This window comes from Aristolochia californica, unplaced genomic scaffold, assembly GCF_029961685.1.
Source record: "Aristolochia californica isolate CCGP_79_NKW_82.1479 unplaced genomic scaffold, dmAriCali1.0.hap1 SCAF_3, whole genome shotgun sequence".
NCBI classification, from domain to species: domain Eukaryota; kingdom Viridiplantae; phylum Streptophyta; class Magnoliopsida; order Piperales; family Aristolochiaceae; genus Aristolochia; species Aristolochia californica.
This window is the reverse complement of record NW_027181992.1, coordinates 4,775,563-4,797,126: the sequence shown is the minus strand read 5'-3', so window position 1 is coordinate 4,797,126 and position 21,564 is coordinate 4,775,563. Positions and strand designations below refer to the sequence as shown.

At 39.6% G+C, this 21,564-nt stretch overlaps 4 protein-coding genes across 8 annotated transcripts; 3 read left to right on the top strand and 1 right to left on the bottom strand.

Moving 5' to 3' along the window:
* Positions 1 to 1,555: 1,555 nt before the first annotated feature.
* On the bottom strand, positions 1,556 to 4,338 carry LOC137959118 (auxin transporter-like protein 3). Its single transcript, XM_068806427.1, has 8 exons — positions 4,057 to 4,338; positions 3,623 to 3,808; positions 3,315 to 3,427; positions 3,031 to 3,214; positions 2,805 to 2,902; positions 2,504 to 2,711; positions 1,962 to 2,219; positions 1,556 to 1,874 (listed from the first exon to the last, which is right to left on the bottom strand). Exons 1-8 carry the CDS (start codon positions 4,207 to 4,209, stop codon positions 1,680 to 1,682), a joined length of 1,395 nt encoding a protein of 464 aa, XP_068662528.1. The 5' UTR covers positions 4,210 to 4,338; the 3' UTR covers positions 1,556 to 1,679.
* Positions 4,339 to 8,105: 3,767 nt separating this feature from the next.
* Positions 8,106 to 10,605, top strand: LOC137960539 (ASI1-immunoprecipitated protein 1-like). 4 transcript variants are annotated; one of them, XM_068808189.1, is made up of 3 exons: positions 8,106 to 8,370; positions 9,558 to 10,038; positions 10,141 to 10,605. In XM_068808189.1, exons 2-3 carry the CDS (start codon positions 9,577 to 9,579, stop codon positions 10,291 to 10,293), a joined length of 615 nt encoding a protein of 204 aa, XP_068664290.1. In that variant the 5' UTR covers positions 8,106 to 8,370; positions 9,558 to 9,576; the 3' UTR covers positions 10,294 to 10,605. The 4 variants fall into 4 exon arrangements, with proteins under 4 accessions (XP_068664290.1, XP_068664288.1, XP_068664289.1 ...); XM_068808187.1 differs by having other exon boundaries at positions 9,555 to 10,038; XM_068808188.1 differs by having other exon boundaries at positions 8,106 to 8,491.
* A 980-nt stretch (positions 10,606 to 11,585) lies between these two features.
* Positions 11,586 to 12,801, top strand: LOC137960305 (pathogenesis-related thaumatin-like protein 3.5). Of its 2 annotated transcripts, none has more exons than XM_068807889.1 (3): positions 11,586 to 11,648; positions 11,795 to 12,458; positions 12,574 to 12,801. In XM_068807889.1, exons 1-3 carry the CDS (start codon positions 11,591 to 11,593, stop codon positions 12,653 to 12,655), a joined length of 804 nt encoding a protein of 267 aa, XP_068663990.1. In that variant the 5' UTR covers positions 11,586 to 11,590; the 3' UTR covers positions 12,656 to 12,801. The 2 variants fall into 2 exon arrangements, with proteins under 2 accessions (XP_068663990.1, XP_068663989.1); XM_068807888.1 differs by having other exon boundaries at positions 12,570 to 12,801.
* An 888-nt stretch (positions 12,802 to 13,689) lies between these two features.
* Positions 13,690 to 21,058, top strand: LOC137960457 (ubiquitin-fold modifier 1). The gene is made up of 4 exons (XM_068808093.1): positions 13,690 to 13,900; positions 14,009 to 14,106; positions 14,313 to 14,345; positions 20,825 to 21,058. The coding sequence occupies exons 1-4, from the start codon at positions 13,833 to 13,835 to the stop codon at positions 20,896 to 20,898; spliced, it is 273 nt and encodes a 90-aa protein (XP_068664194.1). The 5' UTR covers positions 13,690 to 13,832; the 3' UTR covers positions 20,899 to 21,058.
* The last annotated feature ends 506 nt before the right edge of the window (positions 21,059 to 21,564 follow it).

The following is a 21,564-nucleotide window of genomic DNA, read 5'->3' as shown; positions in this document are numbered from 1 at the left end:
AATTTGATTACTGCAGCAGAAAGCAGAACCAGTCTCTCATGAATCGTAACACTCAAAAGTGACATTTCCACCATTCGGTTCAATTCAAAGTTTTCAGCCCAAAGTCCAAAGTTCAAACCTTCCCCCACCTCTCGCAGGTCCCAACTCTCTCAATTTCAGGTGAAAAAAAAGAAAAAGGTCCTTTCCTTCTTTCTCGATCTTGGGCCTCCTGGGAAAAACTGAAAAATAGAGACAAATAAGGGTCCTCTTGAAGGGCCGATCATCTGTGCTGCAACGAGTACGTTTGCTTTGTGCCTTTCATTACCCCAGCTAAAGTGAAGCTCTCTCGCAATTTGATCTGATTCTCCGCAACTGTTGTGCTCTAATGATGCAGGCTTCATCATTATGCTCGTGCACTAATAATTGATGCTCCAATTCAATACGAAATGTGGCCCATTTCTCTTATATAGAACTGGGAACAGAGATTTGCATCTCTTGCTTCTGTATCTGAGTGATAAAGGCAGTGGAGAAGCTTCTACAGAACCTCCTTTGACCATCACTGCCGAGTCCCCTTTAGACCCATCTCTCTCCTCCTTTGCGCTTTGCCCGCCTCTTCCCTTACCCTTGTCCCCATCCTTTTCAATTTGTCATTCACCTTTTGGAAGGAAAGATATGGCCCCAGTTTTGGACTGACCTTTCTGGGTGGGAGTAGGCAGCAGCAGGGCGAAACTCCTCTCATATTCCTTCCCATCCCATCCGTTCGTGGGTCCTCCATTGACCAAACCCATGTTGCCTTGTGAAGAAGTTGGCCCCTCTGTAGTAAATGACATCTGTCTACGGATGATTGAGCCAATCACGTCAGGACATACCCTATTAAAATGTGTTCGACGAAATGTCAAGCTGATAAGGGAACCGTCCACATGCCTTTCCTTATCTTCCATTGCGGGTGACTTGAGATTAGAGACCTGCTCAAAGATCTGATTCCATTTTCGCAACCTTACAAGATGTAAAAACAGGAGAGCGTTTCAGGCTTTCCCTTCTCCTGGGCCCTTCTTTAACTCAACGATTAGTCGTTACGGTAGAAGTTGCTATACGTCTATTTATTATTTAAAGTGTCTGTGGGTCTATCAGTTGTTAGAAAATAGACCACTTCCTTGGATGATTGTCCTTGACATGGTCTCGAGAACATTCATTGAATCAGTTTTGGCCAAGTATAATGTACACTAAACGCACAGATATGTTCTTGATCGTCTCCAGGCATGGGCAAAAAGAGAGTTCCTTGGTCCCTCACAAGGATTGGACAGGTGATGGACCCGTTTCTAACTAGCTTTGAAATTGTTGCCTTTCATCTACCCCATTCTGTGACTATCAGTCTCTTGTTTCTTTCAAATTTTCTTTTCTGATGACAGTGGCTTTGCTTTTAGATGCACATAGCTTAAAGCTGAGTAAAAGAAGGAAGCAGATGAGGAGAACTGCGACTACTAGTAGTACACTTTACAACCATGTGGTCAGCTCTCTCTCTCTCTCTCACTCGTAAAGAGACATCAAATAAGAATCTTGTACTGAAAATGACGAATGCACAAGAGGGAGAATCCCCAAAAGGATTGCATTCCATTTACTTGAAAAATAAAAACCTTACAGGACCCTCAAACCCTTTACAACACACTATGCTTTACTATATGGATAAATTAGCAATCCAATTAAGCCTTGCGAGGAGGACATTGATAGCACTTTGTGAATAGCCCAAACGTGTTCACTTGCTGGATGAAGTTGAGCATGCTTGCCCACCCTCCAAAGCCAAATCCCACAACCAAAACCCACCCCACCACAAACACATTCATGGCGTACAGCCCTGCCCAACCTCCCAGAAACGATGGAGCTCTCTCTACTGCATTCTGCAAAGGATAGAATTAAACGAGCTAGTGAAATACTTGGTAAAATGTTGAAGAACAGAGTGGAAAAATGTGAATAAGATAACCAACCTCTCTAGCAGAAGCAGGAGCAAAAGTTATCATGTGTGCCAGTGCTGGGATTATGTAGACTGTAAAGCTGACTAGAAGTGATCCAACTGTGGAATTGATGGGGCCGAAGAAGGGGAATATGATTGCAAGGAACCATATCGGAATCACAACTGGGAGTCTGGTAAGGGACCGTTTCAGTACGCTCTTTGTCTCATGCACCCCAATGAGCTTCTCCCAGACGAAGTACAGCGGTGTGCAAGCGAATCCAAATGTTATGAACTGCAATCAACCAGTCCAAAACGTAAATGAAAATAACCCCTTACTCCATTTTGCTTTTTTTCCCTATCAAGCGTAGATTTTTTAATCATCTGACTTGATTACATTTACAGGAACAGAAATGTTTCAGGGGTCCTACAAGCTGCATTATTAAATCTCCAGGAATCTCATCATTTCCATTAAATAAAATGCGACCATCATTTGTTACCACTACAGTTTCTTACCAAAGATAAGGAGAGTTATGGGTTCAGAAGCTCCTAGATGTGGGTATTTTCAGGAGTCCTCACCTGATGAATGAGCATGAGGATGACAGCCATATCTCTGAATCTAGACCTCGGCAGCAAAGCGAAAGCATTCGAGTGGTTCAGAAGCGCATCTCCAAATGCCCAGTAGACAGAAATTGCAGAAGGTAAGGTGAGAGTTAGAACATAAAGGGTTGCCAACAAGTAAATGAGCTTGAACTTCTGCGGCTTCCACATCGCATGCATGATCTCCCTGCAAGTCCACAAGAGGCGCGTGTCATGTAAGATGGAAGTGATGCTAATATTCACTTACCCATGCTTCTTTGGAAAAGAAAACAGGACTCACACTGTGACTGCATGACCCCCAAAAGTGTAGAGGATGTTGGTGGCTCCAGTGAAATATAAGACCATGTTGGCCGGTGCTGAGTGTGTAACTCCCTCAGCCTTTCCAAACAGAAGAAAAGGAAAACGGGAGCATGAGTTTTGGTGTTCTTTCCTTCATCTTCTTGTGTCAGGGGACTCAGGACCAGGTTAAATATTATAAGAAAAAATGAGAAAGAAAAGGATCTTACCTGTCCATGGATGAGGGAAGCGATGGTTAAGTACCAAGCAGTATAGGTGGTCATCAAGAGGCCTAGAAATGACCAAATTCTGTAGTTATGAAATGAGGGGATAAAAACTGTCGTAGCACAGCAGGCACCAAAGATGTAAGTCCATGTTCTTTTGTCTAGATTATCATTGATGTAGTAGATGTTACTGCATAAGAATGGGCAGGAGAATATCAGCAATAGAAAAATGCAAAAAAAGTTCTGAAAAGTGAAAGCTGAACTATGGATATCAACTCTGAATGGATTACCTTGCACATGCAATTAGCTGAATCACTGATCCAAAGAGGAGAAAAGTGCAGTTGAAAAATAGACCAGCATTTCTCCAGTGTTTCCCCAAAAGCCCGTCCAGGACTTCAAACCACTGCAGCAATAAAATATTGAGATGTATACCCCTTTATCTTTGCTTATTGATGAACGAAACCAGGAATTAATAAGGAGAGAGCTATCCGCGATTTGAGTGAGAGGTCGTCTCAATATCAATAAAGAATAGAGGATATCCACAGAAGAAAAAGAAAAAAAAAGTATTAATTTTGTGCAATTTATGCGGCACAGGTACCTGGATTACATGGTTCCTGAAATCCACCTTCTCTCTCTCCTTCCTGGTTCTGTACTCAACGTAGAGAACAGTAATCAGGTAGGCTGTCCAACCGCCCATCAAGCCATAGAAGAGCTGGAAAAGGATCCCGGATAACATCCCTAATTGCGAAAATGAGTATGGCAATGTGAGAAGAACTTGAGCAACCTGTAAAAAGTAGCGCCATGGCGAAATTAAAACTCATAATTCAACAACCAAGGAGGAAAAAAGAAAAGACCGATTCTGATATCAGTAAACAATGACAAACAGACACAGCAGCCTCCTTCCATCAAACTCGTAAGAAGACAACTCAAAGCATTAAAACTGCAACTACTGCATCTGTACGGGCCGAAGAACCAGTACTTCAGCACTGCTTGCCGATAAACAGAAAAGAGAACGAGGATGACTTTGCGTGCCTGGTTCGAAGCACAGCTGAACCATGCATCGTAGACGGATCCACCATGCCAGAAGAATTTTGACAGCTTGCTCTTGGAGGATTTAGTATCACCTTCTCTCTCCATCTCCACATAGTTGCCAGCTATCATAGTTTCGACCTTCTCCGACGCCATATCTTTGTGTTTTTGTCTGAGCGAGAAGGAGAGAAGGCAACACAGCTTATAAAGGTGGCGAGAGGGTTTTCTTCCTCCGCCTTAGATCCTCCCCTCTCTCTCTCTCACAGTGTGGAAGTGGGTTTGGAGGGACCTCCTAGCATGCAGTGCCCCACGAGCGGGCTGACCTACCCCTGTCTTTTTTTTGTAAAGGGTAGAGCACGAGGCGGTAGAGCAGAGATGTGAGCCGTGGGAGCTTAAAGAAATGTGAACGAAAGAGAGTTGAATGATTGCCTTGGAAGGGTGGCCTGTTGCCTCGCATGATTAGACCACTCGTGTAACAACTGGCTTTGTTTAGTGCTAACCCCATTGTTATTACTCCATCTAATTATTTTGCTCTTCTCTTTTCTGGTTTATGAATTTCCGTTTATCTACCTGAGTTCAGATATCTCCTGTTTTATTTCCTAAAAGCTGAAGATATTAGGATAAAACACCCACCTCTAATTTTCTTAAATGGGTCCCAGAGGCTTTAGTTGAGAGACTTGACCAAAGTACTGGAAACTTGAAAGAACAGATAGCCAGAGACCTTTAATCATCTTAGTAACACTTAATGATGTTTTTGGGTATGAGAAAGGAGCTCGGAGAATCCACCCACCTGTGTGCCACATGACCTGCTTGGAGTGCCTTCACTTTGAAGGAGCAGATACAACTACAACCACCTAGCATTTGTGCCTTCTTCTTCTTTAAATATACTTTCCTGCCTCTCCTCTTTTCCAGTTTGTTCAGTTTCCTCACAGCAGCTTCTACAACCAACCTGGTCCGAAATGGAGGGTTTGCTTGGATTTTAACTAAGAAGCTCTCTCCCTGTATGTGAGTGAATTTCAAGTGTTTCCCTGCAGTAATACTTGATGATCAGGCTTTTTCTTTTTTGGCAGAAGTTGGGTTTTGATAAACCTTCATCGGATTGCTGATTAAAGATTGAACAGAAAAGAAACTGCTTCGTTTCTTTTAGAAAAAAAAGGTTAATGGTCTAATAAGTGGGGATTGTGCTGGTCGGTTGCAGCATCTTTTCCATTTATGTCATTATTGTCTTTCATTATTTGCTAAAGGACCCTCCATTAGATTAAATCTATCCCTAAAAAACTATGTGAATCATTAGCAATGGAACTCTTTGCTTCTAAGGATGAAGATTAGTGGAAACTGTGCCAGCATTCTGCTTAAAAGAAATCAATCAGAGTAGTTCTAGCTTATTTATTAGCTCTGAGATTTCAGTGCCGAATTTGATAGAGAAAGACCCTTATACAGATAAAAGATCCCCAACCTTCTTTCAGTTTTTTTTTCTCCATTCTCTTTTCACTTTTCTCATTTATAAAAGTAATGAGCTCTCCAAAGCAAAGCTTCTTTGGGCCCTGAACAAAACTACCCCAAATATACCAACCCTTTTTTCATTGAACCCACCAAAACAGCCCTTTTATAGGATAGTTTAGATCCTTCAAATGGCTGCATCATCTCCCAAGAGTTAATCACAGTAGGGCCTCTACTCACCTCTTATGAAGATAGGGAAGGACACAAGGTCTGAGCACTCTCTCAAGGACCACCGGGATCAAAATGGGTCTGTGCCTTTCTCCTTATACAAAGTGTAGCTTCGCTTTACAGTGTCATAATCTCAAAGATAGTGGTGAATGCACATGGCAACATGGGAAAAGGGAAGTTTTCACTTGCTAAGACTTAGCGTGAGTAACGGAAATCATGACTTTTTTTATGAAGAAGAAGAGAGAGAAGAGTATCTTGGAGGAAACCCAGTTTCCCAAATAACCTAACCATGATGCAGTTTGCCTCATGTGTGCAAAGTCAATTGATAGAGCCCCAGTACTCAATAAAGGAGGATAGATTGGTAGGCCTGTGATACAGGCCATTGGAGCTACACATTGAACTACTACTGGTTATGGCTGAGTATTAAAGGCACTCTTTATCATTCACTTCTAATTGGATTCTCCTAATGAGACTTTGGATCTTTAGGGGGTCCAAGTTCTTGATTATAGCAAAGGATCATTAGCAATGGAGTAAGGTTTTGCAAGGTCTGTTATGGGGCTTGAGTTGACCTCTGGTTCAAATTGTGGTTTTGGTGATTTCTAGGATCCCGCGTGGAACCCATCTTTGCACTCGATTAGCTCAACCTCTCTTCGGGTTCCAGATCCAGGTCAATCATTTCGTCAACGGACAAAAACCAGAGCTATGCCCTAAAAAGCCATCACAATATGATGAAGAAGACAGTACAGAGCAGTCAAGACAGGTGGAAAACTCTCCTTCCCCCTCATAACAGAGACTACAGAGCCGTGAGTTATTGCATGAAGGAAGAATGACACTTTGCCTTCTCTTTCTTGCAAAATTTTATGTGTTCTCTTATCTTAATTATCAAACTTCTGTATATGACTATCATCTTCGATTAGGACATTCATTTGGAACAAAGATTTTTGAGTTATTTCCTTCAATTCCATCAAGTCCAAGATTTGAATGTGAGTCTTGTAAGTTGGGGAAACACCATCTTCCTTCATATTATGGTTGAGTCGATAAATAGAGTCATTCTCTTCTTCATGTGGTTAATTTTGATATATGGGATCCATGCATGGTGCATTTGTTAAAAAAAAAAAAAACAAGTCTAAAGTATTTGATGTGTTTGTTCATTTTCATGAAGAAATAAAAATTTAGTTTGGTGTTCCTATTCCAGATAAGACCTTTTGTTGGTGGTGCATTGGTTGTAGATAGGTGTATTACCATCAATAGGTACTAATGATATTACCAATAGGTAAAAAACACTGACTTGTTACAAAAGGGTATACATAAACATAAAGTGTAGATTATGTTCAAACTTTTTTCTCTTACAACTAACCGTAATTCGGTGAGTAGGGGTAGCATTGAGTCAAACCCTATAGGTTTGAGCTTGGCTTAACCTTGAAACTTCAAACTTGAGCTCAAGCTTAACATTGAGCCTTAAACGAACTGGAGCTCAAGTCGAGCTCAACATATATTTAAAACTAAAAAAATAAAAAAAAATTACAAAAATGAATAGAGAGAATTTGGTGATGAGCTCAGTACCATTTAATTGCATGTTATTGTAAAAGAGTATAAAACTTTATAATGGAGCATACTAATGTACAATAGCGAGCTTAACAAACCTTATAGAAAGAGCAAACTTCTCCATCACTAGCATTTATTCCATTGTCAAACAGCAACACCGGATATTGAGGGGCCCAAAAGTGTTGAACAACCAATCACCTTTGAGGTCTGAGGTAAATAAGAGCAACCATCAACAACCTAAAGAGAGAGCCGACGAGAATAATTAGGCTAAAGGGTATTTTCATAAGCAAATCTATTCTTAAATAGTCAACTCACAAGCTAACAAGTTGAGCTTGGAAAATCTCGAGTTTTGTTTATTATACTTAATGAGCCTTATTTAAAGTTTGAGTTTTAGCCGAAATTATTTTATGCAGTAGAGAGAGACTTCAATAGGACAAGAGGAATATATTTTCTCCCTCCCTTTCTTATTTTTATATATTTATTTTATAAACTTGAAAAAATTAAAATTACTTAGATAAATAAAAAATGTATTTAATTATATGAAACATACGACTTTAATGATTTTAGTAACTTATTTAAATATTTATATTTAATTATAGCATAATTATATTATGTAAATAACATAATCATTGACTTTGTACATAATTACTTATAGATTCTAATTTATTAATAAATTAATCTTTATATTTTATTATTCAACAAAATTTTAAAATATATTAATATTTTAATAATGGTCTCGTTGGAATCCTATGTGATATGATCATAAACCACATGTCACACCTCCTTAATGTGTATATTATACATGTCATCTTCATGGCTTTATCACATGCACACTCACACCTACATGGGTGTAAAATTGGCTTTAACCTTCGTGGGGGTGTAACATATTTTGAACCAAAATCGGATTAGGCCAAATATGCACGGCTGATACAAACATGAAACGGCGCGTCAGAACTTTGGAAGACGAACCACGCCACCACTGCACGACCACGATACCGTATACGCCATTACTTCGACGTGACTCCTTCCTCTCTCTCAGGAGAGCGGACCTTCCGCTCGCGTCACACAATCTCTGAAGATATCTCCTCCTCCTTCTCGGTGTCAGTGCGTCAGTTAAATTATTTCTGTGTGTTGCTTCTGTTCTTGATTCCTCATCAGCCGTCTCTGTTGGTTTCCTTTCTCTAATTTGTGTGTGGTCGTTTTGTTTGGGCTTCGTGGAAATCAGGTTATTATTGTCCTGTCTACAGTCTCTCTCTACTGCATTTCATTTTTGTGTTTTCCTTTTTCTTTTCTTGTAGATTCTTGTTTTTTCTTCTGTAGCTCTTTTCTGTTTTTGTTATTTATTAATGGCTGAATAGGTATAAATATTGCATTAGTGATGGTGATGTTCTTCTTCTTTACTTTTGGGTAGTTGTTGAGAGAGAACATGCGACGAATGTTCTTTAAATTTCTCTCGTTTTCTTATCAGTCAAAAGTAGGATTAGCGCATTGCTCTAAAGCAGATGGGAAGCAGTTATTTGGGATCTGAATTCTGTTTCTTATTGACGCTTAACGATGGATTTTGGTGTTTATTTATATATTGTGAATATCAGAATTCATGAATATACTTGCAATTTTGTGCTGCGCTTTTCTTGAACACGACTGTTGGGCTTGAGATTGCTACAGTTCGTCTTTTATCAAATCCAGAAACGGGATTTCAATTCTATGAAAATACCTCCTTTGTCATGCTTCATAAAAATGTTCCTCTCTTGTAAAAAAAATGGCACTGTCGGGGCTTCGAGAATGTGCGCACTTCTGAAGGCATTTCGGCATACTTTAGATTCTGTTGAATCTGGAAGGATTATTGATTTCTTCGTTTGAGTAATTTCTCCGTTCCAGGGCTTGAATGAGAGCATTCCAAGTATAGAAGGTTGAATGACTGCTGTAAATATGAAACTTGTGAAGTCTGCTTCGCCGCAATTTTCTTTCTTCTCTGAGTTGGATTTATACCTTGTTCATGACTACTTGATGTTTGTAATGGCTCCACATGAAATTTGTTCTTGATAACTGAAGGGCCCAGATCAAACAAGACATTCAGAGCGAAAGAAATTCAAGAATGTTTTCATAGGGAGAGTTCTGCTTTTTTGCATCCTGTTGTATTAGTTTTTTTTTTTTTTTTCTTTCATCAAAAGAAATTTTTACATATTCTTTCATGAAGGGATTATGCTCAGGTCCGCAATATGCTTTCTCTCTTTATCCTAATACTCGATTTTAAGTCCTGACTTGTCCCTAACCCACTTCCATGACAGAAGAAAGTGGTATAGTACTGAAATGGAGGGTTCATCCCAGAGCACCTCTGCTGCCAAGAAGAACTATGCCAAATTTTTGGAGAAGGTAGGGAGGACGATTTACATAGACAATCTCTCGATGAATGTTACAAAAGCAGTGCTAAGTGCTGCACTTGGACAGTTTGGAACTATTGTGGATATCCAGTTCATCCCTAACTACACCAAATGGAGCATCCCACAGTGTGCCTTGGTGGAGATGGAAAGCAAGAAGGACGCTAAGTCCATAATTGAAGGCCTGCAAGAACTCCCCTTTATGATCTGTGGGATGCCGAGGCCTGTGAGAGTGGAACCAGCTGAAGCTGAGATGTTTGTGGATCGCCCGAATCCACCAGGTAGGAAGATAGTGGGCCGGTGGGTGAATCCTAGCGACCCCTATTTTGAGAGCGGAAGGCTTCATAGACGCATGATCAGGAGGCATGCCGGTGAAGCTGAACAACTGCTGCAGGTAGTTTTGATATCCTTCCACTCAGAGAAATTTCTCGAACTTGCATTTGAGTAGCCCTGCTGGGTTTTAGTTTATTTGTGGACTTTCTCGAGTTCTTTGCAGCAACAACTAGAGGAAGAGGAGAAGCTTCACAAGCGGCAAAACGAGACTCTGACATCGAACTTCAAGAAGCGTGGAACAGTGGACAGCGTGTTGCATGATGGATCCTTGTATAGGTTGGCGCGTCTCTACGGTGTGAAGCTGGAAAAGCATTGAAGCCTGTGTATGTCGCAGGACTGAAATTGCTCCATCCGCATCACGGTTCATAGGTAACAACAGCCAAGAATCAAACCAGAAGAATAGTACATGTTTGAAATATGAATCTTATACTCGTATTTTGATAACTTGGATTTTGCATGTCGTTTTAAAAGGTTAAAACACGTAGGAATAGATTCCTTGAACAAACTGACAAAGAAAAACCTAGTGAGGAGACTACCAAATCAAAGATTGATTAAGGAAAAAACTGTCATGTTTGCTAACTTGGAAAGCACCACAAAACATAGTCTCTATCACTCAATCTCATCAATTAATCCGCATAGATTTAGTTAGGCCTATTTGTACCTTAAGTTTAAATAGCAAGAGTCTCATCTTAGTGGTTGTAGATGATTATTCTAGTTCACTTTGGTAGATCTCCTAGCAAACAAACAAGCTTGATACATATCCACCGACGTAATCTCCATGCCTATCTTATGCGCCCCTTTCTCTCCTTCACCTAGGAAAGAAATCTTTGACCTTTTTCCTCTTATTCCTTACCCTTTTCACCATGGTTCATACCAAGAGGACATTTCATAAGGAAAGCATCACAACTCAAGGAAAAATACTCGGAATTCTATGGAGATTTAGAATATGAAGAGAGGGACCTTCAATATTATTACTTCCAAAGCTTCCGATGCTGAGTTGCACTCTTCTAAAAAGGGATGGCAAGGAATATCTCCTTTTTAAAACCTTGAGTGGAAAGCACTCTGTGGCAATTTTCTATGCGTAAGATATTAGAATTATCATCTAATATCAACCTTTTGAAGTTACATTCTCCATTGTTTTCATTACTCACTGGACTTTTGGAGAGGAAAATCGCCTTTCAATCCTCACTGAAAAAGATAAAACTGAAATTCTTGACGAGATTAAAACTTCCCTTTTTTTCTGGGGAAAGAAGCAAACGCTGCAAAGTAGAGACTGTACAAAAACACCAGTCAAAGTTGCATAGTTGTGTTCCCCTTCTCAATAGATAAACCGATTCGAAGAGCAGTTCAGGGGAGAGAGGAGAAAAGGAGAGTGGAACTTACCGGAAACGGTTGAGAAAGGAATCAGGCAATGAAACAAGTAAGGTAGCCTTATGTCCGTCGCTTTTTGGACGGCCGTTCATGGACTCGCATCGCACGTATTCCCCTTCTTCATCTCGCCTTTTAAGCTCTCCAGTACTGAAACAATCTCAAAAAGCATCGTCATCTATATCTGTTTCTGTCTCTGTTTACTTTCTCTTTTTTCTCTTTCGCGCGCTGAAGGGAAGAAACACATGGATCAACGTCACAGTGTTCTCACCGCGGCCTTGTTCGTGATCCTTTTGTTGTCAGGTAAACAGCTGTTCTCTCTTTTGTATTTTGGGTTTCTGTATGATGAATTGTCTTCTCCTTCTGCCGATTACCAAAAGTGCCACTAGAAATTTTGGTTCGGTAAAACGGCAAAAAATAACAGATCGTTTTCATCTTTGTGGACCCAGAGTTGAAAATGTCGGAATCAGCGAGAGTTTTCACACTAATCAACGATTGTAAAGACACAATCTGGCCGGCTGTCACGCCCGGCGAGAGCTTCGGCGGCGGAGGCTTCCCCCTGAAATCGGGTCAGTCCATCGTATTCACCGCCCCGGTTGGCTGGGTGGGCCGGATTTGGGGCCGAACAGGCTGTAACTTCGACAAAGCTGGGAAAGGCAGCTGCCAGACCGGCGGCTGTGGAAACTCCCTCAGGTGCTCCGCCTCCGGCAAAAACCCCGCGACGCTCGCTGAGTTCTCCCTGGCCTCCCTCGACTACTACGACGTCAGCCTCGTCGACGGCTTCAACCTGCCCTTAGTCGTAACGCCTGTCAACGGCAAAGGTAACTGCACTGTCGCCGGCTGCGACGGGGACCTGAGGAAAGACTGCCCGCAAGAGCTCGCCATTAAGACCAATGGAGAAACCGTGGGGTGCAAGAGCGCGTGTGAAGTTTTCGACAAGGATGAGTACTGCTGCAGGGGCGTCTACGGTAACCCAGTTACTTGCCAACCCTCGTATTACTCGAAGAAGTTCAAGGCAGCCTGTCCTACGGCGTACAGTTATGCCTACGACGACCCAACCAGTATCTTCACTTGCTCCAGCACGGATTATATTCTTACGTTCTGCTCCAACAGGTAAGCACTCAACGTAGCCCATCGACTGTCTCTGATTGTTCAATTTTTCGTTCGACTTGGAAGAAGAAGAAGAAGAAATCTTTCTAATGCTTGGTGCGTGGTTCGGTGTAGGAAGAGACCGGTGTGCACCTACCATGACAAGAAGCTTGTCTGCAGTGACTCCGTTGCCTCCAAGTCTGTATTATTGGGATGGATAGCGCTGCTCTTTGTTTCCACTGTGACGATTTTATGGAGTGGAATGTAGAGAATCGACTGTCTTCTACTCTTGTTTTTCAATTCCTCTTCGTTTTTTGTCCTCTTCTCCATGGAAGGATTTATTAAGTGGAAAAAAACTTGCTTATTCTTTGCCATTAAACCAGCCTTTTGTGTTCTGAATGATTATAGAGTAAAAAATAGTTATTCTGAAGAAGTACATATTCAAATTTCATTTACAACCATGTCATTAGTGGTTTATTCACATGGTTCAAATTTTATTACATCCATATATAATTGAAAAAATTAACCTATCTTCATATGGTAAGCTGACTGAACTTAAAAATTTTATTCTAAATAGTTTCGTTATATATTTATCGATGTACAAAGGAGTCGATCCGTGAAATAGCAACGCCGTTTATCGTACAAGAACAAAAGAAAATTATAAAATTTCCAAGTGATGTAAGGTCCGACCTCTAATTTGGTTCTCTGATTCATCGACTAACTTCATTGTTGGTGTTTGTCTCTACCTAATGCTGGACATGAAAGTTTGATCTAATAGTGGATCCAAGATGGTAATAAAATAGCGGCAAACTAGTGATCAAGTTCTTTTGATCTCATCCATTGATTAGGGATCCTAATTTTGACGATTGAATTTCTTGTCTATAATATATTAATTAATATTTTTATAATAAATAGAAAAGAATCAAGCATTTTTATAGCTGATTTCTAATAAAATGGTCATATTTAATTTTACTTATAATTACTCATACTTAATTAAACAACTTATTTGAATCAAATACTTTTAAAATTTTAAAATATTATTTATTGTGAAAATTGAGACTCTAAACATATTATTATTGAATTTTAATTTTATTTTATTTTTAAAAATTTAAAATAATTTTATATGTTTTTTTTTAAATTCCTGAGCATTTGATGACAAAAAATTATGTTTACACTTTATTTATTTATTTATTTATCTGTAAACGAGTTTTCTGAGCCACCCTGCCTAGACTCGAGTCCAGCCTTCCAAATCTGCCCGGTCCATACAATAAGAATTTTACTCTGGAACGCGCGACCGCCTGAGTTCCATTCCACCCTCCGCTCGCTCTCTTGCCAGTCTCCTGGGAAGTTTAGATTAAGAGGTCAGTTTGAAAGAGAGAGAGGGATTCACGTAATCTAATGGCGGGAGGTGGAAAGGTTTCATTCAAAGTGATTCTCACTTCCGATCCTAAACTTCCATTTAAAGTGTAATTATCTATCAAATTCAAACTCTATTCTGGGGTTTCTCTCTTTAGCTTATTCATTTTTTTTTTTCCGATTTCTTTAACTTTTTCTTATTCATTGATGCCTTCTAGTTTTAGTGTTCCGGAAGCCGCTCCTTTCACGGCAGTTCTGAAATTCGCTGCCGAGGAATTCAAAGTCCCTCCGCAAACCAGCGCCATCATCACCAATGGTATAAACTTTACTTATGTGACTGAGGTTTTTTTACAATATGAATTCTTTCGTATTTTTTTAGTGCGCTTGATCAATGGGACTTAACGACGGTGATTATTGAAGACATGGATATTGTGGTCTAGTTTGAGTCACATCTGTCTATTTCTTTTTTATCGCCCCTTTCTTAAGCTGCAATGTTATGACAAGACTTTGTTTTGTGTGTAGATGGTGTAGGTATCAATCCGCAGCAAAGTGCAGGTAATTTTTTTGTTACTCTATCAAGCTTCGGATTAATTTATAATAGGTATTTTAGCAAACTGTTAATTTTAAGAAAATACCGTTGAAATTTCAACTCAATGCAAAACAATGTTTATTTATATTTTATTCTGTCTACTTTGATGTCATAGTTTTCTAAATAAACAACATTGGCTCATTTAGATTTATACTGCATACCAACTTCGGCAAGTAAACTGAGTCAATGACCATCTTTTAGAACCTTAATTATGTTTCCAGCTCTATAAGTATGTGGATCCTAACAAAGTACTTTGTATATATATTCAAATAACATAGTGAGAATCCTTGTGACTTTTCTTAAACCTTGTTGTTGGACATTGTTATTTTTAGTTTTCTCTGTTGATTCTATGATCAATTTATGTGTATTGCCTGAGTATTCAAGTGAAACAAGAACTTCATCTCAGTAACGAACTTGGAATGCTTGTGAAGATTGTTGAACAGTTGTAATTAGTATTGTTTATAACACTAGTCCCTTGCTGTCATTCAATTATAACATTGGGAAAATATCATGAACTAGAAAAATTGAAACCTTGCAATTAGGTATGTGGAATTTGGATCGGCTACGTTTCTAATTCAAAAGAAGGATCACCTTGTTTATTGCTTTTTTTTTTTTAAATGAAACCATCATCATTCAGAGAGGGATCTAATGGGCAGATCATACTGTCAGAGTGGTTCCGTCCACTCTTGTTAGAGTTTGTGGTCTGAGTTAGGTACTTGGCTTTCCGCACCTTAAATGACTAGTTTTTTCGGGTTGTATTGGCTAGGTATCGAGCTTGGGCAAGAGTAATTCTAGGATGGGTGACCTCCTGGAAAGTACTCTTGCCTAGGACTTTAACACATACATCTTTGAGATCCTTTTGTCACAACTATAAGGTGTCATTTCTATCTTCACGATTAGAAATCTAAATCTACTCCAAATGCATGTTTTCTAAGGTGTGTCTAATTGTGTACATATTATTGTTTACACTTAATTCATTATATTATTCATCTCATATTCTCATTAAATTCTTTTTTTGAATTGTTCAATGGACTTTTCCTTCGGTTTCTGTTATCACATTGAGAGTCATAGTTTTTTTTTTTTTTTGAAGAAGAAGTTTGTAAATAGAGAGAAATGTAAGGTAATCTTCTGTGTTGGAAATCATTATGGTTTTGTATGGACTATTTAGGTGGAACTTTGTGGGTTTGAGCTGCTATGGCTTCATTTCGAGCAAGTGAAGACACTATTTTGAGAAATGTTTGAAAACAATCATATTTTACATTTTGTTCAATAGGCAATAGGCTTGGTGTAATACATCTTCTGTTTCAGTCTCTTATCAATGGAACCTTGTATGGGTTTCTAATAGCTCCTGCAGCCTCCAATAAGGTGACCCCTTTATGAGGGAAGTTCTTGCTTGTATTTTCTCTTTTCCCTTTGATAGATGCTGCCTTCCAGCTCCTCCATTTTGGTAGGAGTGTCAAGCCTCAAATTCCTATGCAACACAGTTTGTTTTTTTTATGAGGATCTTGACCAAATCACCAATATCAAAACTCTTCTCTCTATTAATGAGCTCATTTTGGAGCAGCATGTGAATTGGTCAAATGCCTTGTTGCTTGGTGCCAATTTGCATGAGTCTTTAATAGTCAGCATGCCACCACTCTCGATGTTGCTCAAGTTCTTCCATCAATTTGGTGTCCTTCTCTTTCATGGCTGCCACCCCAAATCTCTTTGGAATACTATTCTTGAGAGATTCGAGAAAAGAAATGCAGCTTAGTGCATGAACTTTCTCTTTCTTGCCACTTGAACAATCCTTATGAAATCTGTTAGGAATATAACTTTAGTTCCTAACCCTGGACACATTTGAGTGGTTTGGTTGTGCAAGAATGAATTTGTGGCTTACAAAAAACAAAGAAGCATAGAGGGAAAGGAACAAACAAATTTGAGGAACATAGCTGCTCCTCAAGGACATCGATTCCGCTATTTATAGATGATTTATAAGTTGGACTTTGACTAGGAAACTTTCCTCTGTCACTCTCTCAAACCAGGAAACCACCTTATCTAAACTAGGAAAGTAATGCTTTTTAGATCTCTTCCTCCATCTAGGAAAGAGAGACCATGTGGATTAGGAAAGTAGAATCCCTCTTGGATATCAACTTCCTTTCCAGATTTTCCAATCTTTCGATTTACAAATAGTCCTCAATAATCCTAATCACAATTAAGTGATCACATTACCATCTCTTTATCTAAAATACCCCATATTTCCCAATTACATCAAAATTACTCTTATCTGTAGTGTCTGTGATAGGGATCAAGAGTTTCGAGCAACTTCAAGGAAGAAAAAGATGTTCTTCGTTCGCTATTTGGTTCAATGAGGAGTCCAAGATTTTGAGTTTTTTTTATCAATAGTAGGTTTAGGGACTAAATTTTATTTGTAATTTCTTTTTAATTTTAAGTGAGGTATGTTTAGTTCCCTTGTTTAGCCAAAATTTCCTCTAAACTTGAGGCAATCCAAAGAAGATTTCTCTGGTGGGGCACAAAAGACCAATTCAAGTACTTGCTGGTCAGATGGGATCAAGTGTGCAGAAGTAAAAAGGATGGTGGTTTGGAGCTCAGGAGAATCAGATTGGTGAACTCGACTTTTGTAGCCAAATGGCTATGGGGGTTTGCTACAGAAAAAGAAGCCTTGTGGAGAGTTGTCATAGAAAATAAATACATATCACTCAGAGTATATGGATCCCTTCCATCCTTCTCCAAGCAATGCATCGAGAATATGGTGGGCCATAATGAAAGAGAGGCAAACAGTTTCCAAATTTTACAGATTCCATGTAAGCAAGGGGACTGACATGAAATCCTGGTCACACTTTTGGGTTGGATCTGACACATTACCTCAAGCCTTTCCTCTCTTATTCAACTCTGTAAGGGACAAAGAAGTTTCTGTTCCATTAACAAGGTCTCAGATGGAAAAATTCCTGGCTGGGTGAGAGGATCTCCAAGCAGTGGATAAGCTCCAGATAATGTTTGTGGAGAGGATTACATAATCTGGAGCTTATCTGCTGCTCGGACCTTTTTTTTTTTTTGGCTTCATATTATGCTGAGATTGCAGCCAATTCCACAAGAAATACAGCCTCGGAAGTCTATCATGCTTGGATGCAGCTCATAAGAAAGCATTAACTTGTGTTGAGTTAAGTAGAAGAGGACAGGTAATTCTGGACTCATTATGTAAGTTTTGTGGGATTCCGGAAGAACTGTTGGGTCATATCCTTCCTCATTGAAGCTTCACCTCCTCAATCTAGCGAGCCATTCTTAAAAGATTTTGTGTTGCCACCTGCTTCCCTCAGTCATTTACAAACTTCATCAGTCAAGGGCTCTCAATGCCCTCCCAAAACATGGAAAAATCCTATGGAAATCTGCCTTCGTAGCTGTGATTTAGAATATATGGATGGAAAGGAACAAGCAAACTTTTCAGCACAAGAGCAGCTCTATAGGTATGTGATTGAGGCTGTAACATACTCCAACTTAACATGGGCCTCCACTATAAAAACTATGCCTCCTATTCCCAGCTCTATTGTAAGAAATCATTGGAGACCTATCAGCTCGTTTCAAGACTTCTCTCCTTCAAGGCCGATCAGCTGTCAGCCTTCTGCCATTGGATGAATCACGAACTTCAATGGCTCCTCCTTCGGAAACCATGGTCCTGTGGGAATTTGGGGCTGAATCAAAGACCACAATGACACCAACCTCCTTATGTGTTCAAGGCCCTTAGGCCATTATGACTCAATTGAAGCCAAAGCAAAAGCAGCTCGTGGGGGCCTTAGATTAATATCTCAAAAGTTTTCTGCATAAATGATCATTGAGGGGGATTCAGCGAATGTTATTTCCTAGCTCTCCAGAAAAGCAACACCCCACCTGGAGGCCATCATATGTCTTTGACTTGTGTGCCCATAAATCTATGCAATTCAGTTGTGTCTTTACAGAAGTTAATCATCTAGCTGATCACCTAGCTAAGCTTGGAGTTTCCCTCGAGATTCTTGCTCCGGCAAACTCTCTCCTCTTGTAATCTTAGGGCTCTGTCCCTGTGTATCCTGTCATGTTTTTCATCTGCATCTTAATAAAGCTCATCACCAATTTCTTTTTTTTTTCAAGTTAATGTTTAGTTGTGCTTTCTCTTGGGCCCATAAGATCTAGTTGGATTTATTTGTAATTTTCGTTTTTTAGCTTAATGGGTCTCTTTAGTGTTGGTTTAAAGTCTATTAGGCTTCTTTTTAAGTTTTAATCTTAACTCTCGCTTTTAATCAGTAATCTGTTTTACTCTGGGCTATTAAGTTTTGGGTTGGCTTACTTAAAGCTACTAGAGTCTTTAATTGACACTTAATAAATGAAATTCCTGAATATTGTTGGCTAGGGTGTGAGTACTAGATCAGGTGTGATGCCTCCTTTCTCACTCTCTGTTTACTTTTTTTATTTTTATTTTGCTTTCCAAGATCTCTTCTTTCTCTATCCTTTCATTCCCTTATTTATTTCAGCAAGAAAAGAAGTTTTATTTTTTTTTTAGTTTTATCCCGACTTTACACACATTTCTTCAATTTCAGTACTATTTATTCTATTTCAGCATTGTTTTCAGTACTCTCAGCACTTGTGTTCAGTGCAACTGCTGTCCTTCCCTTATACACATTCATCTTTAATTCTTTCATCAAAATCTGTCTTTTCCTTGGTTTAGATTTTCTAAATCAAAGTAGGATAAACGTGGAAAATTTTTCCTTTTTGTTTCCCCAGCATGTTTTGGGCCCTGTGTTTTTTTTTTTTTTTTGAAAAAGATGTATTAATAAAACGAGAGAAATTACAAAATTTGAGGGAGCAAGTCCCTTACAACCAGCGATTGTAGGGTAGCTCCCTGCCTGGCAAGCACATTTGCTGCCAAATTAGCGGATCTCGGAATGTGAGTCCAAATACAAGATACAATTGAGGTAATTTCTAAAATTTCTTGAAAGGTATCCCAATGCCGCTACGGGGGAGGGGATGCACTCTCACACCTTCCAATAACCATTTTTGAGTCTCTTTCGATATGAAGAGGACCGCTGCATTTGTCTCTGAAGACGCGGAGACCGGAGAGGAAGCCATGAAGCTCTACAGACGTAGAGTCGGATATGCCTAGAGGGCCGACATAAGAGAAAAGCTGCCGAAATAGTGGATCTTGGAATGTTTTTGGCCCTGTTGAACCTTAGTTTCCTTTACCTTGCAAGATTTGTCAAAATTTCTTATCCATTAGGATTTTCTTCTTTCTTTAGTACTTTTTATTCATATTTTTGGTAATTTGATATGGTTTAAATTAATTTACCTATGGTGTTAGTATGCAATTAATACTCTGTCATCCCCTTTGTAACCTAATTCAGCGGTATTAGCACCCTAGAACTTGAATTCCGTACTGTCCCACATCAATTTTGAACCCTAGAACTTGGAAGTCCTTGCTGTCCTACACTAGTCTAACACATCCACGCTTCCAGATGTCCCTTTCTAAGTGGACGGGTGGTCTTGGCATTTGTAAAATTAAAATCATAAACCAATTCTCTGTTGAAATGGTTCTCGAGATATAGGTTTGATTGATTTGGGTTATGGAGGAAGCTCATTGTAACAAATTAAGCTTGATGACCAATTTTGGATCCCTCCGAATTCCATACCCTCTCATGCCTCAACCTTGTGGAAATCTATTTGTAAGCTTATTATTGATATTGCAAATGGATTTTGCACCCATGCCAGGAGAGGTAGCTAACAAGGCATTGACAGGAGATTAGGAGGGTGTCCTTGCTCGTGTTTTTTTCATAAATCATAGTATTGCTAGGAGTCACACAAAATTTATTCCAAAGATCTCTCTTCCTTGATGGCAATTCGAGATCTTGGAATCTCAATTCGATATGTGCTCTGATGGATTCTGACTTCCTCTTTCTCCTTGATAGTGCCTACATCAAAGGCATTACTGACGATATCCGGGTTTGCCAAAGGGGCTCTTTTGGATCATATAGTAGTCTTATTCCTACATTCTCATTTACTTGGCTTGGACCTTACTTTTGGTCTTCAACGGTGATCACTTGGAGCATTTCAATGCTTCCAAAGTTCACCCATTACTGACATCCTCTTTTCAGCAAGTAAATTGCCTGAGTTAGAGCCTTTGCCTAGCTCTGTGGTCCATGGCAGTTGGATATTACTGTCTTCTCTTTTCTTCGTTTTGGCTCTTGTACGGTGACTCTTGTTGAGTAGGAGCCCCTCTATTCGATGGCTTCAAACTTAAAAAAAATAAAAAAAATCATATTAATTGTTTCGCATTGAGGACTTCAAACTATGTAGGGCAGCTCTAAAGTAACCATCTCGTAGTGACTGGAGATGGCATCATCTGGACTCTTATAGGATTTGCAGTTGGCAAGGCTACAAGCGTTTTGCTAGGTAACTAAAGCTGTGACATTTGTCTGTGCAGGAAATGTCTTCCTTAAGCATGGTTTGGAACTACGCCTGATTCCCCGCGATAGAGTTGGAGCGTCAGTAAGATGAGTTCTTCTGATGGTTAAACTTTTATTAAAAATTCATAAATTCTGTACCTCACATACACTGTGGATTGAACGATGAACTTATTTCAACATTTTACCGTCTAACGAAGAATTGCTGGGGGAATATCTGCTCCACAAATTAAGAAAAAATAGATATTCGAATACTTTGTTTCTCGGCTGATGTCTGTTCTTGCTTAAACAAAATCTCTAGCATAGTTATTTGTTTTTAAATCTCAAGTTTGACCACAGAACTCAGTGAGTCATCTGAGTCACGCTACATTGCTTTTACTTGTAAAGCAACAGCCGCTGTATTTTTGCATTCAATTTTTAAAAACTTCCATCAGTCTGATCTTAAATAGGAAGGGCCCACCATTTGAAATTTGTGGGCCCTTGTAACCCAATAATTACAGGAGATGGATTCGTTCCCACGAGAGCTTGGATACTGCTGTCACCCCGCTGCTGCGGGCCCACAGTGAGCCGACGAGTCCTCCCGCCAGGGCTATATTAACAAACAGGTTGTGGTTGACAATGACATCTCAGCCCTGGCGGGAGGACTCGTCGGCTCACTCTGGGTCCGCAGATATTGTTGCTAATGTGTGGACCTGGAAATGGATGGTCTAGATGTTTGATACCGTCTTCCTGGGACTGTTACAAGTTAGAAAAGATCCAA